Here is a 19,098-nt window from a genome sequence, read left to right as displayed (position 1 = left end):
ATTAAAAGCTTCCCAGCGTGTGTCATGTTATATGTTAAAAGCTTCCTGCATGTGTCATGTTATATGTTAAAAGCTTCCCTGCATGTGTCCCGTTATATGTTAAAAGCTTCCCTTCATGTGTCATGTTATATGTTAAAAGCTTCCCTGCATGTGTCATGTTATATGTTAAAAGCTTCCCTGCATGTGTCCCGTTATATGTTAAAAGCTTCCCTACATGTGTCATGTTATATGTTAAAAGCTTCCCTGCATGTGTCATGTTATATTTGGTTGTGTGTATTGTTAAATAAAGAGAGGTGAGTAGTTCGGTCACGGTCAGCTACGATGCATCCCAAATAGCAACCTATTCCCTACATAGTGCATTGCATTTCATCAGGGCCCATATGGCTCTGGTCAGAAGTTGTGCATTATATTGAAAATAGGTTGCTATTTGGGATGCATCGTAGGTGACTGTGACCAGAAGATTCATAAAAAGGGAAGACAGAGAGGCAATTAATTATTTCAGTCAATAAGTTGCATCTTTGCATAATTGCTTCTCAGTATTTGATTTGTGTTCTGAGGGGGATTATCAAATCCATGCCATTTAGCAATTTATAAAGTCCTTCCTGAAGACCATTTGCATCGCTTCTGTTGCGAACAATTCAGGGCCTTGCTTTTGTTGAGAGAAACACACACTCTACTTGACGAAATGCATCCGTTTGACAGGACTTGTTAGGATTCATTTGGTTTCTTTGTTGTTTCATCGAATTGTCTTTCACTCATTGTGAACCGAAAAGCTGCGTGGGCGGATATTTAGTAAACATCAGAAAATGACTTGAATGAATATGATTCCGAACACTCTCCCAAAGGTGTGTTTGATGCGAATCAGCAGCTGCTCGTACGTCTGTTTCATGAATGTGATATGAGGTAAATGTGGAACGATTCTCCGGTCACATACTGCGGCTTGATGATGTAATAGCAGTGCATACATTGCAGTAGCTGGGTGGGATTGTGTTTCTGTTATCTCCTCCCAAGCTTTCTGTCAGCGGTGGATTAGCTGTCGTTTTACCAGATACCACGTCCTATTGTTCAGCCAATCAAATGAACACATTGTTTATTTCTGCTGTCCGAAACAGTGAAATAAAAGCGATGTGTTCGTGATTTTGTTGTCCAAGGAATAATAATGTGTATATAATATAAATGCAGTGGAAGATACGTTGGCAGAATGTGTTGTAAAATGGGTTTACTTCCAACAGGTTATCCAGGTCAACTTTGAGGAGTTTGACATGGAGATCGGCTATGACTCGTTAACCATCGGAGACGGAGGGCAAGTTGGAGACTCAAGAACTATAATACAAGTGTAGGTATTATACGTGAATTATCCTCAGATCCCACAACCACATCTAGCTGTGAGATTACACCTAAATTAACATGTCTGCTGTTCGATGATTCAATTAAGTCCACTTACATTCCACGTTGTTATATTTTTTTTATTTAACTCTAACTAATAAACATGTTTGTTGTTTACAATAATGACTTATCGACAAGTTTCTCTTACATGCCTGGTTGTATAACAAAGGTAAATAAATAGCTTTTTACGATAACCCTGTCTCTTTTACGATAACCCTGTCTCTTTTACGATAACCCTGTCTCTTTTTACGATAACCCTGTCTGTCTCTTTTACGATACGATAACCCTGTCTCTTTTACGATAACCCTGTCTCTTTTACGATAACCCTGTCTCTTTTACGATAACCCTGTCTCTTTTACGATAACCCTGTCTCTTTTACGATAACCCTGTCTCTTTTACGATAACCCTGTCTCTTATTTCTGTTTTTGTATTTAACAGTCAATTAAGAACAGATTGTTATTTACGATTACAACCGATCTGTTTGGCTGAAGGGCAGTATTGTGACGGGCCATTGGTTGTAATTGTGCTCTTATCTGCAGCCTGACAGGTAGCTTCGTGCCTGACCTCATTGTCAGCATGTCCCATCAAATGTGGCTGCACCTTCAGTCTGATGAGAGCGTGGGATCTATCGGCTTCAAGATCAACTATAAAGGTACAGACACTGTCAACCTCTTTAACCCTAGACACAGTATACAGTCCTCCTCTGTGCTGATAACGATAACATGTTGAGATACAGACACAATCAACCGACCTTAGCCCATGCCTGTCCCAGACCTAGCACCCAGCCCCTATCCCCAGCACCTATCCCCAGCCCCTATCCCCAGTACCTAGCCCCAGCACCATCCCCAGCCCCCAGCACCCAGCACCTAGCCTCAAGCCCCATCCCCAGCCCCCAGCACCTAGCCTCAAGCCCCATCCCCAGCCCCCATCCCCAGCCCCCAGCACCTAGCCTCAAGCCCCATCCCCAGCCCCAGCACCTAGCCTCAAGCCCCATCCCCAGCCCCCAGCACCTAGCCTCTTGACCATAGCCCCTGCACCAGACCACCTCCATTCCAGACCTGGCCCAGCACCAGACCTTCTCCATCCCAGACCTGGCCCAGGACCAGACTACCTCCATCCCAGACCTGGCCCAGGACCAGAGACCCTTTGAGACAGATACTATCAGTATCAAACAGATAAAAGACTAACATTTGACTAATCCCTGTCTCTTTCTCTGACAGAGATTGATAAGGAGAGTTGTGGGGACCCAGGCACACCTCTGTATGGCTTCCAGGAGGGCAGTGGGTTTCTGAACGGGAACGTGCTGCGGTTCGAGTGCCAGTTTGGCTTCGAGCTGATTGGAGAGAGGATGATCACCTGTCAGAACAACAACCAATGGTCTGCTAACATCCCCATTTGCATATGTGAGTATCTGGACTTGCAGAGTACGGAGAGTATGTTCATTGTTTGAAATTACACGTTAAAAAACACAGTCATTCTGTGGAATATGTTACCAGTAAAATAAGTAAGGAAATACATTATTCCACTCCTTCTGTAGCTCAGTTGGTAGAGCATGGCGCTTGTAACGCCAGGGTAGTGGGTTCGATCCCGGGACCACCCATACGTAGAATGTATGCACACATGACTGTAAGTCGCTTTGGATAAAAGCGTCTGCTAAATGGCATATATTATTATTATTATTATATTACATCCAATAGGTAACAGAGTATGTATATCTATAGGAAAACCCTCCCATGCTGCCTCGGTGGAATACCTTAATGAACATATGAATATACGAACATAAACATTTCTACACCTAAGCCACTCCCTTCTTCCTACTCCCACAGTCCCATGTTTCTCCAACTTCACGGCGGCCGTGGGCACTGTGCTGTCCCCTGACTACCCAGAGGGCTATGGGAACAACATGAACTGTGTGTGGATCATCATCTCTGAACCAGGCAGCCGGATCCACCTGGCCTTCAACGACTTTGACCTGGAGCCTCCATACGACTTCCTCACCGTGAAGGACGGAGACCAGGTAATGGATTGATTGAGACCAGGTAATGGATTGATTGAGACCAGGTAATGGATTGATTGAGACCAGGTAATGGATTGATTGAGACCAGGTAATGGATTGATTGAGACTAGGTAATGGATTGTTTGAGACTAGGTAATGGATTGATTGAGACCAGGTAATGTATTGATTGAGACCAGGTAATGGATTGATTGAGACTACGTAATGGATTGATTGAGACTAGGTAATGGATTGATTGAGACTACGTAATGGATTGATTGAGACTAGGTAATGGATTGATTGAGATCAGGTAATGTATTGATTGAGACCAGGTAATGGATTGTTTGAGACTAGGTAATGGATTGATTGAGACCAGGTAATGGATTGATTGAGACTAGGTAATGGATTGATTGAGACCAGGTAATGGATTGATTGAGACCAGGTAATGGATTGTTTGAGACTAGGTAATGGATTGATTGAGACCAGGTAATGGATTGATTGAGACTAGGTAATGGATTGATTGAGACTACGTAATGGATTGATTGAGACCAGGTAATGTATTGATTGAGACCAGGTAATGTATTGATTGAGACCAGGTAATGTATTGATTGAGACCAGGTAATGGATTGATTGAAACCAGGTAATGTATTGATTGAGACCAGGTAATGTATTGATTGAGACCAGGTAATGGATTGTTTGAGACCAGGTAATGTATTGATTGAGACTAGGTAATGGATTGATTGAGACTAGGTAATAGATTGATTGAGATCAGGTAATGTATTGATTGAGACCAGGTAATGGATTGATTGAGACCAGGTAATGGATTGATTGAGACCAGGTAATGGATTGATTGAGACCAGGTAATGGATTGATTGAGACTAGGTAATGTATTGATTGAGACCAGGTAATGGATTGATTGAGACCAGGTAATGGATTGTTTGAGACTAGGTAATGGATTGATTGAGACCAGGTAATGTATTGATTGAGACCAGGTAATGTATTGATTGAGACTAGGTAATGGATTGATTGAGACCAGGTAATGTATTGATTGAGACCAGGTAATGTATTGATTGAGACCAGGTAATGGATTGATTGAGACCAGGTAATGTATTGATTGAGACCAGGTAATGGATTGATTGAGACTAGGTAATGTATTGATTGAGACCAGGTAATGGATTGATTGAGACCAGGTAATGGATTGTTTGAGACTAGGTAATGGATTGATTGAGACCAGGTAATGTATTGATTGAGACCAGGTAATGTATTGATTGAGACTAGGTAATGGATTGATTGAGACCAGGTAATGTATTGATTGAGACCAGGTAATGTATTGATTGAGACCAGGTAATGGATTGATTGAGACCAGGTAATGGATTGATTGAGACCAGGTAATGGATTGATTGAGACCAGGTAATGTATTGATTGATAATTGATTGAGTAGCTAGTAAAAGGGGAAGGGCATCATGGAGGTTTTTAAATCACTCTTAAAAACCCACCGTTTTAGCTTAGCCTGAAACCTTCCTAGCTTTATGTTAGTGGTTTCATACATCCTTTCTGGGACTAGGTTTATTTTAGTTCATCTCTTAATTCCTCTTGGTTTGTGGTAAATGCGTCTCTTATTGCCTCTTGGTTTGTTCTTAGTTCTTACATTTTCTAATTTTACCAAAAAGTTTGTGTTGTTTAAGTGTATAGTTTCTTTGAATAGTGTTGTGTTGTTTAAGTGTATAATTTATTTTTTGAATAGTGTTGTGTTGTTTAAGTGTATATTTTCTTTGAATAGTGTTGTGTTGTTTAAGTGTATAGTTTCTTTGAATAGTGTTGTGTTGTTTAAGTGTATAGTTTATTTGAATAGTGTTGTGTTGTTTAAGTGTATAGTTGCTTTGAATAGTGTTGTGTTGTTTAAGTGTATAATTTATTTTTTGAATAGTGTTGTGTTGTTTAAGTGTATAGTTGCTTTGAATAGTGTTGTGTTGTTTAAGTGTATAATTTATTTTTTGAATTGTGTTGTGTTGTTTAAGTGTATAGTTGCTTTGAATAGTGTTGTGTTGTTTAAGTGTATAATTTATTTTTTGAATAGTGTTGTGTTGTTTAAGTGTATAGTTTATTTGAATAGTGTTGTGTTGTTTAAGTGTATAATTTATTTTTTGAATAGTGTTGTGTTGTTTAAGTGTATAGTTTATTTGAATAGTGTTGTGTTGTTTAAATGCTCCCCCCCCCTCTTTAAATAACGTTTCAACACGATGTGGTCGTACCAGACGGGCTCGTCCATCCTGGGGAGATACTCGGGGGCCGAGGTGCCGTCTCACTTCACCTCCAACAGTAACATACTGCAGCTGGAGTTCCAGGCTGACCACTCCATGTCCGGAAGAGGATTCAACATCACCTACAGTAGTCAGTACCCTGCTCTACTATTCCCACACCATGTCCTTACGACTCACCTTGTTTTATTTTCTTTGTTGTAGGGAGAGAGAAGCCGTTGAGGACCAAGTGTACGGTCTTGTGAGTCATTGTAAAAACCCCACTGGTAAAAAATATGTTGAATTAGCGTTAATTCAGTGTCACACTGTTACAAAGGCTGTAACGTTAGATGTGTCATGCGTCTCTTACCGTCAGGTCAGGATGCTGGTTCGGAATATTTGAGGTGACAAGGTGAAAAATCTGTCGATGTGCCCTCGAGCAAGACACTTATCCCTAATTTGCTGTTGGTGCACCAATTCAATTCAATTCAATTCAATGGGCTTTATTGGCATGGGAAACATGTGTTAACATTGCCAAAGCAAGTGAGGTAGATAATATTATTATAAAATTAACAGTAAACATTACAAATACAGATATTTCAAAACAATGGTACTATGACTGACCCTGTAAAACAACACCTATCATACTACTATGACTGACCCTGTAAAACAACACCTATCATACTACTATGACTGACCCTGTAAAACAACACCTATCATACTACTATGACTGACCCTGTAAAACAACACCTATCATACTACTATGACTGATCCTGTAAAACAACACCTATCATACTACTATGACTGACCCTGTAAAACAACACCTATCATACTACTATGACTGACCCTGTAAAACAACACCTATCATACTACTATGACTGACCCTGTAAAACAACACCTATCATACTACTATGACTGACCCTGTAAAACAACACCTATCATACTACTATGACTGACCCTGTATGTATTTAAAAGAATATATATATATACGATTATTTTTCAAACAAATGTACAGTCTTGTGTTTCATTGTATATAATGTGTGACTTTATCTAACATTGTAGCTTCCATATCAACTACATTAATCAGTAAAACTCACAGGGCAGATAGATGTTGGATTAGTGTTGTATCAACGTTATATCGTAAAACAAACCCGTCAATGAAACCCACACACTCTGTTGCCAGGCAACTGTTTAACAGATGTGTCACACGTCTGATGTTGTTGAGACGTCACTGACGGCCATTTGTACAGTATTGTCATTTGCTGCGCGTGTGTAACAACAACCACATTATGTGTAACGACAACTACATCATGTGTGTTACGATTCTACTGTACAAGCGGATGAAATTGAGGCGGCTCACTAACGGCCCTCAGTTTCAATGGGAATGAAGATCCCAGGCTGTTATATGGTTGAATACAATGACACCTTAGTGTCTGTTCTCCTCTGTCAAGGCAGTGCAGTCCCTTAGAGGAGGTATTGTGGTTCTGAGACCTACTGTAGGCAGTGCAGTCCCTTAGAGGAGGTATTGTGGTTCTGAGATCTACTGTAGACAGTGCAGTCCCTTAGAGGAGGTATTGTGGTTCTGAGACCTACTGTAGGCAGTGCAGTCCCTTAGAGGAGGTATTGTGGTTCTGAGACCTACTGTAGGCAGTGCAGTCCCTTAGAGGAGGTATTGTGGTTCTGAGACCTACTGTAGGCAGTGCAGTCCCTTAGAGAAGGTATTGTGGTTCTGAGATCTACTGTAGACAGTGCAGTCCCTTAGAGGAGGTATTGTGGTTCTGAGACCTACTGTAGGCAGTGCAGTCCCTTAGAGGAGGCATTGTGGTTCTGAGATCTACTGTAGACAGTGCAGTCCCTTAGAGGAGGTATTGTGGTTCTGAGATCTACTGTAGACAGTGCAGTCCCTTAGAGGAGGTATTGTGGTTCTGAGATCTACTGTAGACAGTGCAGTCCCTTAGAGGAGGCATTGTGGTTCTGAGATCTACTGTAGACAGTGCAGTCCCTTAGAGGAGGTATTGTGGTTCTGAGACCTACTGTAGACAGTGCAGTCCCTTAGAGGAGGTATTGTGGTTCTGAGACCTACTGTAGACAGTGCAGTCCCTTAGAGAAGGTATTGTGGTTCTGAGACCTACTGTAGACAGTGCAGTCCCTTAGAGAAGGTATTGTGGTTCTGAGATCTACTGTAGACAGTGCAGTCCCTTAGAGAAGGTATTGTGGTTCTGAGATCTACTGTAGACAGTGCAGTCCCTTAGAGGAGGTATTGTGGTTCTGAGACCTACTGTAGACAGTGCAGTCCCTTAGAGAAGGTATTGTGGTTCTGAGACCTACTGTAGACAGTGCAGTCCCTTAGAGGAGGTATTGTGGTTCTGAGACCTACTGTAGACAGTGCAGTCCCTTAGAGGAGCTTGTGTGGTTCTGAGACCTACTGTAGAAAGTGCAGTCCCTTAGAGGAGGTATTGTGGTTCTGAGATTTACTGTAGACAGTGCAGTCCCTTAGAAAGGTATTGTGGTTCTGAGACCTACTGTAGACAGTAGTCCCTTAGAGGAGGTATTGTGGTTCTGAGACCTACTGTAGACAGTGCAGTCCCTTAGAGGAGGTATTGTGGTTCTGAGATCTACTGTAGACAGTGCAGTCCCTTAGAGGAGGTATTGTGGTTCTGAGATCTACTGTAGACAGTGCAGTCCCTTAGAGGAGGCATTGTGGTTCTGAGACTACTGTAGACAGTGCAGTCCCTTAGAGGAGGTATTGTGGTTCTGAGATCTACTGTAGACAGTGCAGTCCCTTAGAGGAGGTATTGTGGTTCTGAGATCTACTGTAGACAGTGCAGTCCCTTAGAGGAGGTATTGTGGTTCTGAGACCTACTGTAGACAGTGCAGTCCCTTAGAGGAGGTATTGTGGTTCTGAGACCTACTGTAGACAGTGCAGTCCCTTAGAGAGGAGGTATTGTGGTTCTGAGATCCTCTGAGACAGTGCAGTCCCTTAGAGGACATTGTGGTTCTGAGATCTACTGTAGACAGTGCAGTCCCTGTAGAGGAGGTAGTGGTTCTGAGACACTCACAGTGCAGTCCCAGAGGAGGTATTGTGGTTCTGAGACCTACTGTAGACAGTGCAGTCCCTTAGAGGAGGTATTGTGGTTCTGAGATCTACTGTAGACAGTGCAGTCCCTAAAGGAGAATTGTGGTTCTGAGACAACTGTAGACAGTTCCATTGGAGGAGGATTGTGGTTCTGAGATTACTGTAGACAGTGCAGTCCAGAACAGGTATTGTGGTTCTGAGAACTGTAGGCAGTGCAGTCCCTTAGAGGAGGTATTGTGGTTCTGAGATTACTGTAGACAGTGCAGTCCCTTAGAGGAGGTATTGTGGTTCTGAGATCTACTGTAGACAGTGCAGTCCCTTAGAGGAGGTATTGTGGTTCTGAGATCTAAATGTAAAGGCAGTCCCTTAGAGAGGATGATTTGAGACCTACTGTAGACAGTGGGAGAGTTATTTCTTTTCATGGAAATTATGTGAGGATTCTTTCTGTGTCCTCCTTTTTGAAATGTTTTTCTTTCTCATCAACTATATATTATTCTCCTCCTCCTGGGACTCTGTCAGTGTCTGAAAGCAGGGCTGTCTCTCTCTAATAATAACTCTCTCTCTCTCTCTCTCGGACAATCCTTTTAGTTCAAGGGTCTTGAACTCCCCTCTTCAACGCAGTAATAGATGTTTAACCAATTTGGCCAGTGTCCGGACCCGGGCGTCCCTCTGAACGCCAGACGGTTCTGGGGACAGTTTCCAGCTGGGTAGCTCGGTCTCTGTGGTTTGTGAGGAGGGTTTCATCAAGACCCAGGGCACTGACACTATCATCTGCCAGCTGGAGGGGGCAAGGTCATGTGGAGCGGACCCATCCCTAAATGTGAAGGTAACAAACACATTTCCATTGGATGGGGATAGTGATACACTTCAGTTAAACCCACCAGAACATGACCTAAATGAGAAGGTAACAACGACACATTTCCATTGGATGTGGACAGTGATATACTTGTTAAACCGCACCAGAACATCCTAAATCCATGAGAGGTAGAGAGGCAGTGATTTGCTATACTGTTAGAGTGGACTGATATAACCTGGTTAAAGTCATGACCAGAACATGACCTAAATGAGAGAACCTGGTGTAGAGTCAGAGAGATGTATCTACTGTAGAACCTGGTGTAGAGTCAGAGAGATGTATCTACTGTAGAACCTGGTGTAGAGTCAGAGATATGTATCTAAACTGTAGAACATGACTGGTGTAGAGGTCAGAGAGATGGATGGGGACAGTGATATACTTCAGTTAAACCGCACCAGAACATGACCTAAATGAGAAGGTAGAGGACTACCTGGTGTAGAGTCAGAGAGATGTCAGTCTATAGACCAGAAGAGGACCCTGGTGTAGAGTCAGAGATGATGTATCTACTGTAGAACCTGGTGTAGAGTCAGAGCAGATGTATCTACTGTCAACTATGTAGGTCAGAGAGATGTATCTCTGGGACCTGTCAGAGTCAGAGAGATATATCTACTGTCGTAGAGGAACCTGGTTCAAGTCAGAGTCAGCAGTAATAGATGTATCTTTAGTTGTCAAAGTCAATTTGAGGACAGAAAAGGGGCCTGTTGTAGAAATATCAGGGAGATGTATCTCCATACTTTCTAGAGGTTTTACCCTGGTGTCAAGTCAAGAGAAGTGTTTTTACTGTAAACCACTGGGTAGAGTCAGAGAGATGTCTCTACTGTTAGAGATGTATCTACTGTAGAACCTGGTGTAGAGTCAGAGAGATGTATCTACTGTAGAACCTGGTGTAGAGTCAGAGAGATGTATCTACTGTAGAACCTGGTGTAGAGTCAGAGAGATGTATCTACTGTAGAACCTGGTGTAGAGTCAGAGAGATGTATCTACTGTAGTAGAGGAGCCTGGTGTAGAGTCAGAGAGATGTATCTACTGTAGAACCTGGTGTAGAGTCAGAGAGATGTATCTAATGTAGTAGAGGAACCTGGTGTAGAGTCAGAGAGATGTATCTACTGTAGTAGAGGAGCCTGGTGTAGAGTCAGAGAGATGTATCTACTGTAGTAGAGGAACCTGGTGTAGAGTCAGAGAGATGTATCTACAGTAGAAACATCTCTCTGTGTCTTGGTCATGTCCTTAAGGTTGCAGGGAGGTGAGCAGCTCTAACAGTACAGCAGATACCTGCCTCTCTCTCTCCCTGGGTCGGTCCCAAATGTTACACTATTCCCTACATGGGGCCCTGGTCAAAAGTAGTGCCCTATTTAGGGGGTAGAATTCCGTTTGGAATGCATCCCCTGACCCATGTTGTAGATGCTATATCATATTCTCTCCCTCCCTCCCTCCCTCCCTCCCTCCCTCCCTCCCCTCCCTCCCTCCCTCCCTCCCTCCCTCCCTCCCTCCCTCCCCCTCCCTCCCTCCCTCCCTCCCTCCCTCACCTCACTCACTCACTCCTCCCTCCCTCTCCCCCCCCCCCCTCTCTCCCTTCCTTCCCTCCCTCCCTCCCTCCCTGACCCTGTATAGCCCCATGTGGAGGCCACTACTCTGCTCCGTCTGGAGTGATCCTGTCCCCAGGGTGGCCTGGATACTATAAGGACTCCCTCAGCTGTGAGTGGGTCATCGAGGCGACGCCCGGACGCTCTGTCAAGATCAGTTTTGACAGGTCTGTATGACAGCACAGCAGCCAGAAGCCCAGATAGGGAATGACTCTCCAAAAAGTCAGAGGCTAAAATATATAACTTTTTCTTTCTCTCCCAAAGGTTGATGCTCCTTGCTTTAGACTGGGGGTTGATGTTCCTTGCTTTAGACTGGGGGTTGATGCTCCTTGCTTTAGACTGGGGTTGATACTCCTTGCTTTAGACTGGGGGTTGATACTCCTTGCTTTAGACTGGGGGTTGATGCTCCTTGCTTTAGACTGGGGGTTGATACTCCTTGCTTTAGACTGGGGGATTGTTACTCCTTGCTTTAGACTGGGGGTTGATGCTCCTTGCTTTAGACTGGGGGTTGATACTCCTTGCTTTAGACTGGGGTTGATACTCCTTGCTTTAGACTGGGGGTTGATACTCCTTGCTTTAGACTGGGGGTTGATAGACTGGGGTTGATGTTCCTTGCTTTAGACTGGGGGTTGATACTCCTTGCTTTAGACTGGGGGTTGATACTCCTTGCTTTAGACTGGGGGTTGATACTCCTTGCTTTAGACTGGGGGTTGATGCTCCTTGCTTTAGACTGGGGGTTGATAGACTGGGGTTGATGTTCCTTGCTTTAGACTGGGGGTTGATGTTCCTTGCTTTAGACTGGGGGTTGATACTCCTTGCTTTAGACTGGGGGTTGATACTCCTTGCTTTAGACTGGGGGTTGATACTCCTTGCTTTAGACTGGGGGTTGATGTTCCTTGCTTTAGACTGGGGGTTGATACTCCTTGCTTTAGACTGGGGGTTGATACTCCTTGCTTTAGACTGGGGGTTGATACTCCTTGCTTTAGACTGGGGGTTGATACTCCTTGCTTTAGACTGGGGGTTGATACTCCTTGCTTTAGACTGGGGTTGGGGGTTGATACTCCTTGCTTTAGACTGGGGGTTGATGCTCCTTGCTTTAGACTGGGGGTTGATGCTCCTTGCTTTAGACTGGGGGTTGATGCTCCTTGCTTTAGACTGGGGTTGATGCTCCTTGCTTTAGACTGGGGGTTGATGCTCCTTGCTTTAGACTGGGGGTTGATGCTCCTTGCTTTAGACTGGGGTTGATGCTCCTTGCTTTAGACTGGGGGTTGATGTCCTTGCTTTAGACTGGGGGTTGATACTCCTTGCTTTAGACTGGGGGTTGATACTCCTTGCTTTAGACTGGGGGTTGATGCTCCTTGCTTTAGACTGGGGTTGATACTCCTTGCTTTAGACTGGGGGTTGATACTCCTTGCTTTAGACTGGGGTTGATGCTCCTTGCTTTAGACTGGGGGTTGATACTCCTTGCTTTAGACTGGGGGTTGATACTCCTTGCTTTAGACTGGGGGTTGATACTCCTTGCTTTAGACTGGGGGTTGATACTCCTTGCTTTAGACTGGGGGTTGATGCTCCTTGCTTTAGACTGGGGTTGATACTCCTTGCTTTAGACTGGGGGTTGATACTCCTTGCTTTAGACTGGGGGTTGATACTCCTTTAGACTGGGGGTTGATACTCCTTGCTTTAGACTGGGGGTTGATGTTCCTTGCTTTAGACTGGGGGTTGATGCTCCTTGCTTTAGACTGGGGGTTGATGCTCCTTGCTTTAGACTGGGGGTTGATACTCCTTGCTTTAGACTGGGGGTTGATACTCCTTGCTTTAGACTGGGGGTTGATGCTCCTTGCTTTAGACTGGGGGTTGATGTTCCTTGCTTTAGACTGGGGGTTGATACTCCTTGCTTTAGACTGGGGGTTGATACTCCTTGCTTTAGACTGGGGGTTGATACTCCTTGCTTTAGACTGGGGGTTGATACTCCTTGCTTTAGACTGGGGTTGATACTCCTTGCTTTAGACTGGGGGTTGATGTTCCTTGCTTTAGACTGGGGGTTGATGTTCCTTGCTTTAGACTGGGGGGGTTGATACTCCTTGCTTTAGACTGGGGTTGATACTCCTTGCTTTAGACTGGGGGTTGATACTCCTTGCTTTAGACTGGGGGTTGATGCTCCTTGCTTTAGACTGGGGGTTGATGTTCCTTGCTTTAGACTGGGGGTTGATACTCCTTGCTTTAGACTGGGGGTTGATACTCCTTGCTTTAGACTGGGGTTGATACTCCTTGCTTTAGACTGGGGGTTGATACTCCTTGCTTTAGACTGGGGGTTGATGAGACTGGGGGTTGATACTCCTTGCTTTAGACTGGGGTTGATACTCCTTGCTTTAGACTGGGGGTTGATACTCCTTGCTTTAGACTGGGGGTTGATGCTCCTTGCTTTAGACTGGGGGTTGATACTCCTTGCTTTAGACTGGGGGTTGATGCTCCTTGCTTTAGACTGGGGTTGATGCTCCTTGCTTTAGACTGGGGTTGATACTCCTTGCTTTAGACTGGGGGTTGATGTCCTTGCTTTAGACTGGGGGTTGATACTCCTTGCTTTAGACTGGGGGTTGATGCTCCTTGCTTTAGACTGGGGTTGATACTCCTTGCTTTAGACTGGGGTTGATACTCCTTGCTTTAGACTGGGGGTTGATGTCCTTGCTTTAGACTGGGGGTTGATACTCCTTGCTTTAGACTGGGGGTTGATACTCCTTGCTTTAGACTGGGGGTTGATACTCCTTGCTTTAGACTGGGGTTGATACTCCTTGCTTTAGACTGGGGGTTGATACTCCTTGCTTTAGACTGGGGGTTGATGTTCCTTGCTTTAGACTGGGGGTTGATGCTCCTTGCTTTAGACTGGGGGTTGATACTCCTTGCTTTAGACTGGGGGTTGATGTTCCTTGCTTTAGACTGGGGGTTGATACTCCTTGCTTTAGACTGGGGGTTGATGTTCCTTGCTTTAGACTGGGGGTTGATGCTCCTTGCTTTAGACTGGGGGTTGATGTTCCTTGCTTTAGACTGGGGGTTGATACTCCTTGCTTTAGACTGGGGGTTGATGCTCCTTGCTTTAGACTGGGGGTTGATACTCCTTGCTTTAGACTGGGGGTTGATGCTCCTTGCTTTAGACTGGGGTTGATACTCCTTGCTTTAGACTGGGGGTTGATGTTCCTTGCTTTAGACTGGGGGTTGATACTCCTTGCTTTAGACTGGGGGTTGATACTCCTTGCTTTAGACTGGGGGTTGATGCTCCTTGCTTTAGACTGGGGGTTGATACTCCTTGCTTTAGACTGGGGGTTGATACTCCTTGCTTTAGACTGGGGTTGATACTCCTTGCTTTAGACTGGGGGTTGATACTCCTTGCTTTAGACTGGGGGTTGATGTTCCTTGCTTTAGACTGGGGTTGATACTCCTTGCTTTAGACTGGGGGTTGATGCTCCTTGCTTTAGACTGGGGGTTGATACTCCTTGCTTTAGACTGGGGGTTGATACTCCTTGCTTTAGACTGGGGGTTGATGCTCCTTGCTTTAGACTGGGGGTTGATACTCCTTGCTTTAGACTGGGGGTTGATACTCCTTGCTTTAGACTGGGGGTTGATGTCCTTGCTTTAGACTGGGGGTTGATACTCCTTGCTTTAGACTGGGGGTTGATACTCCTTGCTTTAGACTGGGGGTTGATACTCCTTGCTTTAGACTGGGGTTGATACTCCTTGCTTTAGACTGGGGTTGATACTCCTTGCTTTAGACTGGGGGTTGATGTTCCTTGCTTTAGACTGGGGGTTGATACTCCTTGCTTTAGACTGGGGTTGATACTCCTTGCTTTAGACTGGGGGTTGATGTTCCTTGCTTTAGACTGGGGGTTGATACTCCTTGCTTTAGACTGGGGGTTGATGTTCCTTGCTTTAGACTGGGGGTTGATAGACTGGGGGTTGATGTTCCTTGCTTTAGACTGGGGGTTGATGCTCCTTGCTTTAGACTGGGGGTTGATGTTCCTTGCTTTAGACTGGGGGTTGATACTCCTTGCTTTAGACTGGGGGTTGATGTTCCTTGCTTTAGACTGGGGTTGATACTCCTTGCTTTAGACTGGGGGTTGATGTTCCTTGCTTTAGACTGGGGGTTGATGCTCCTTGCTTTAGACTGGGGGTTGATACTCCTTGCTTTAGACTGGGGGTTGATACTCCTTGCTTTAGACTGGGGGTTGATACTCCTTGCTTTAGACTGGGGTTGATACTCCTTGCTTTAGACTGGGGGTTGATACTCCTTGCTTTAGACTGGGGTTGATACTCCTTGCTTTAGACTGGGGGTTGATGTTCCTTGCTTTAGACTGGGGTTGATGCTCCTTGCTTTAGACTGGGGGTTGATGTTCCTTGCTTTAGACTGGGGGTTGATGCTCCTTGCTTTAGACTGGGGGTTGATGCTCCTTGCTTTAGACTGGGGGTTGATGCTCCTTGCTTTAGACTGGGGGTTGATACTCCTTGCTTTAGACTGGGGGTTGATACTCCTTGCTTTAGACTGGGGGTTGATGCTCCTTGCTTTAGACTGGGGGTTGATGCTCCTTGCTTTAGACTGGGGGTTGATGTTCCTTGCTTTAGACTGGGGGTTGATGCTCCTTGCTTTAGACTGGGGGTTGATACTCCTTGCTTTAGACTGGGGTTGATACTCCTTGCTTTAGACTGGGGTTGATACTCCTTGCTTTAGACTGGGGGTTGATACTCCTTGCTTTAGACTGGGGGTTGATACTCCTTGCTTTAGACTGGGGGTTGATGTTCCTTGCTTTAGACTGGGGGTTGATACTCCTTGCTTTAGACTGGGGGTTGATACTCCTTGCTTTAGACTGGGGGTTGATACTCCTTGCTTTAGACTGGGGGTTGATACTCCTTGCTTTAGACTGGGGGTTGATGCTCCTTGCTTTAGACTGGGGGTTGATACTCCTTGCTTTAGACTGGGGGTTGATACTCCTTGCTTTAGACTGGGGGTTGATGTTCCTTGCTTTAGACTGGGGGTTGATACTCCTTGCTTTAGACTGGGGTTGATACTCCTTGCTTTAGATTCTGGGGGTTGATACTCCTTGCTTTAGACTGGGGGTTGATACTCCTTGCTTTAGACTGGGGGTTGATGTTCCTTGCTTTAGACTGGGGGTTGATGCTCCTTGCTTTAGACTGGGGGTTGATACTCCTTGCTTTAGACTGGGGGTTGATGTTCCTTGCTTTAGACTGGGGGTTGATACTCCTTGCTTTAGACTGGGGGTTGATGTTCCTTGCTTTAGACTGGGGGTTGATGCTCCTTGCTTTAGACTGGGGGTTGATACTCCTTGCTTTAGACTGGGGGTTGATGCTCCTTGCTTTAGACTGGGGGTTGATGTCCTTGCTTTAGACTGGGGTTGATACTCCTTGCTTTAGACTGGGGGTTGATACTCCTTGCTTTAGACTGGGGGTTGATGTTCCTTGCTTTAGACTGGGGGTTGATGCTCCTTGCTTTAGACTGGGGTTGATACTCCTTGCTTTAGACTGGGGGTTGATGCTCCTTGCTTTAGACTGGGGGTTGATACTCCTTGCTTTAGACTGGGGGTTGATACTCCTTGCTTTAGACTGGGGGTTGATACTCCTTGCTTTAGACTGGGGGTTGATACTCCTTGCTTTAGACTGGGGGTTGATGTTCCTTGCTTTAGACTGGGGGTTGATACTCCTTGCTTTAGACTGGGGTTGATGCTCCTTGCTTTAGACTGGGGGTTGATACTCCTTGCTTTAGACTGGGGGTTGATACTCCTTGCTTTAGACTGGGGGTTGATACTCCTTGCTTTAGACTGGGGGAATGGTTTCAAAAGTTAGATGTATGTAACTCAATCCCCAAATCAGATTAGACTGTACTTCAGATTTGTAATATATAATAATAATAATAATATATGCCATTTAGCAGACGCTTTTATCCAAAGCGACTTACAGTCATGTGTGCATACATTCTACGTATTTGTAGATTTGTAGATGAATGTTATAGACAAAAGTGTGTCTCCTTCAAATTGTCCATTACTTTCTGTTGGGTACTTTTGATTGGCTGAATGGGGCTTGATCCTGTATTGTATTTCAGATGTTAATTACTATAGACTGCATTGTGTTTCTCTCAGTAGGCTGTTTTAAAATGTTATTGATGTAGAGCTCTGAGTTAGCTGATGTCATCTGTTTTATACTGTAGAGGACTGGAGGGATGTAGAGCTCTGAGTTAGCTGATGTCATCTGTTTTATACTGTAGAGGACTGGAGGGATGTAGAGCTCTGAGTTAGCTGATGTCATCTGTTTTATACTGTAGAGGACTGGAGGGATGTAGAGCTCTGAGTTAGCTAATGTCATCTGTTTTATACTGTAGAGGACTGGAGGGATGTAGAGCTCTGAGTTAGCTGATGTCATCTGTTTTATACTGTAGAGGACTGGAGGGATGTAGAGCTCTGAGTTAGCTGATGTCATCTGTTTTATACTGTAGAGGACTGGAGGGATGTAGAGCTCTGATGTCATCTGTTTTATACTGTAGAGGACTGGAGGGATGTAGAGCTCTGATGTCATCTGTTTTATACTGTAGAGGACTGGAGGGATGTAGAGCTCTGATGTCATCTGTTTTATACTGTAGAGGACTGGAGGGATGTAGAGCTCTGATGTCATCTGTTTTATACTGTAGAGGACTGGAGGGATGTAGAGCTCTGATGTCATCTGTTTTATACTGTAGAGGACTGGAGGGATGTAGAGCTCTGATGTCATCTGTTTTATACTGTAGAGGACTGGAGGGATGTAGAGCTCTGATGTCATCTGTTTTATACTGTAGAGGACTGGAGGGATGTAGAGCTCTGATGTCATCTGTTTTATACTGTAGAGGACTGGAGGGATGTAGAGCTCTGATGTCATCTGTTTTATACTGTAGAGGACTGGAGGGATGTAGAGCTCTGATGTCATCTGTTTTATACTGTAGAGGACTGGAGGGATGTAGAGCTCTGATGTCATCTGTTTTATACTGTAGAGGACTGGAGGGATGTAGAGCTCTGATGTCATCTGTTTTATACTGTAGAGGACTGGAGGGATGTAGAGCTCTGATGTCATCTGTTTTATACTGTAGAGGACTGGAGGGATGTAGAGCTCTGATGTCATCTGTTTTATACTGTAGAGGACTGGAGGGATGTAGAGCTCTGATGTCATCTGTTTTATACTGTAGAGGACTGGAGGGATGTAGAGCTCTGATGTCATCTGTTTTATACTGTAGAGGACTGGAGGGATGTAGAGCTCTGATGTCATCTGTTTTATACTGTAGAGGACTGGAGGGATGTAGAGCTCTGATGTCATCTGTTTTATACTGTAGAGGACTGGAGGGATGTAGAGCTCTGATGTCATCTGTTTTATACTGTAGAGGACTGGAGGGATGTAGAGCTCTGATGTCATCTGTTTTATACTGTTGGAGGGATGTAGAGCTCTGATGTCATCTGTTTTAGTAGAGGACTGGAGGGATGTAGAGCTCTGATGTCATCTGTTTTATACTGTAGAGGACTGGAGGGATGTAGAGCTCTGATGTCATCTGTTTTATACTGTAGAGGACTGGAGGGATGTAGAGCTCTGATGTCATCTGTTTTATACTGTAGAGGACTGGAGGGATGTAGAGCTCTGATGTCATCTGTTTTATACTGTAGAGGACTGGAGGGATGTAGAGCTCTGATGTCATCTGTTTTATACTGTAGAGGACTGGAGGGATGTAGAGCTCTGATGTCATCTGTTTTATACTGTAGAGGACTGGAGGGATGTAGAGCTCTGATGTCATCTGTTTTATACTGTAGAGGACTGGAGGATGTAGAGCTCTGATGTCATCTGTTTTATACTGTAGAGGACTGGAGGGATGTAGAGCTCTGATGTCATCTGTTTTATACTGTAGAGGACTGGAGGGATGTAGAGCTCTGATGTCATCTGTTTTATACTGTAGA

The 19,098-nt window shown here is 44.6% G+C and overlaps 1 protein-coding gene across 1 annotated transcript in view; it reads left to right on the top strand.

Moving 5' to 3' along the window:
- Window positions 1–821: 821 nt before the first annotated feature.
- The window catches only part of LOC124026397 (CUB and sushi domain-containing protein 3-like), a gene marked incomplete at its 3' end in the record, with an annotated part of 59,635 nt that continues 41,358 nt past the window's right edge, over window positions 822–19,098 (top strand). Inside the window, exons 1-8 of the mRNA XM_046339426.1 lie at window positions 822–845; window positions 1,233–1,336; window positions 1,926–2,038; window positions 2,607–2,789; window positions 3,213–3,403; window positions 5,635–5,770; window positions 9,471–9,518; window positions 11,157–11,295. Coding sequence (XP_046195382.1) covers window positions 822–845; window positions 1,233–1,336; window positions 1,926–2,038; window positions 2,607–2,789; window positions 3,213–3,403; window positions 5,635–5,770; window positions 9,471–9,518; window positions 11,157–11,295 — 938 coding nt within the window. The remainder of the gene's footprint in view (window positions 846–1,232; window positions 1,337–1,925; window positions 2,039–2,606; window positions 2,790–3,212; window positions 3,404–5,634; window positions 5,771–9,470; window positions 9,519–11,156; window positions 11,296–19,098) is intronic.

This window comes from Oncorhynchus gorbuscha, unplaced genomic scaffold, assembly GCF_021184085.1.
Source record: "Oncorhynchus gorbuscha isolate QuinsamMale2020 ecotype Even-year unplaced genomic scaffold, OgorEven_v1.0 Un_scaffold_2730, whole genome shotgun sequence".
Lineage (NCBI taxonomy): Eukaryota > Metazoa > Chordata > Actinopteri > Salmoniformes > Salmonidae > Oncorhynchus > Oncorhynchus gorbuscha.
The sequence above is the reverse complement of the archived record's forward strand: the minus strand, read 5'-3'. Positions and strand labels throughout refer to the sequence as shown.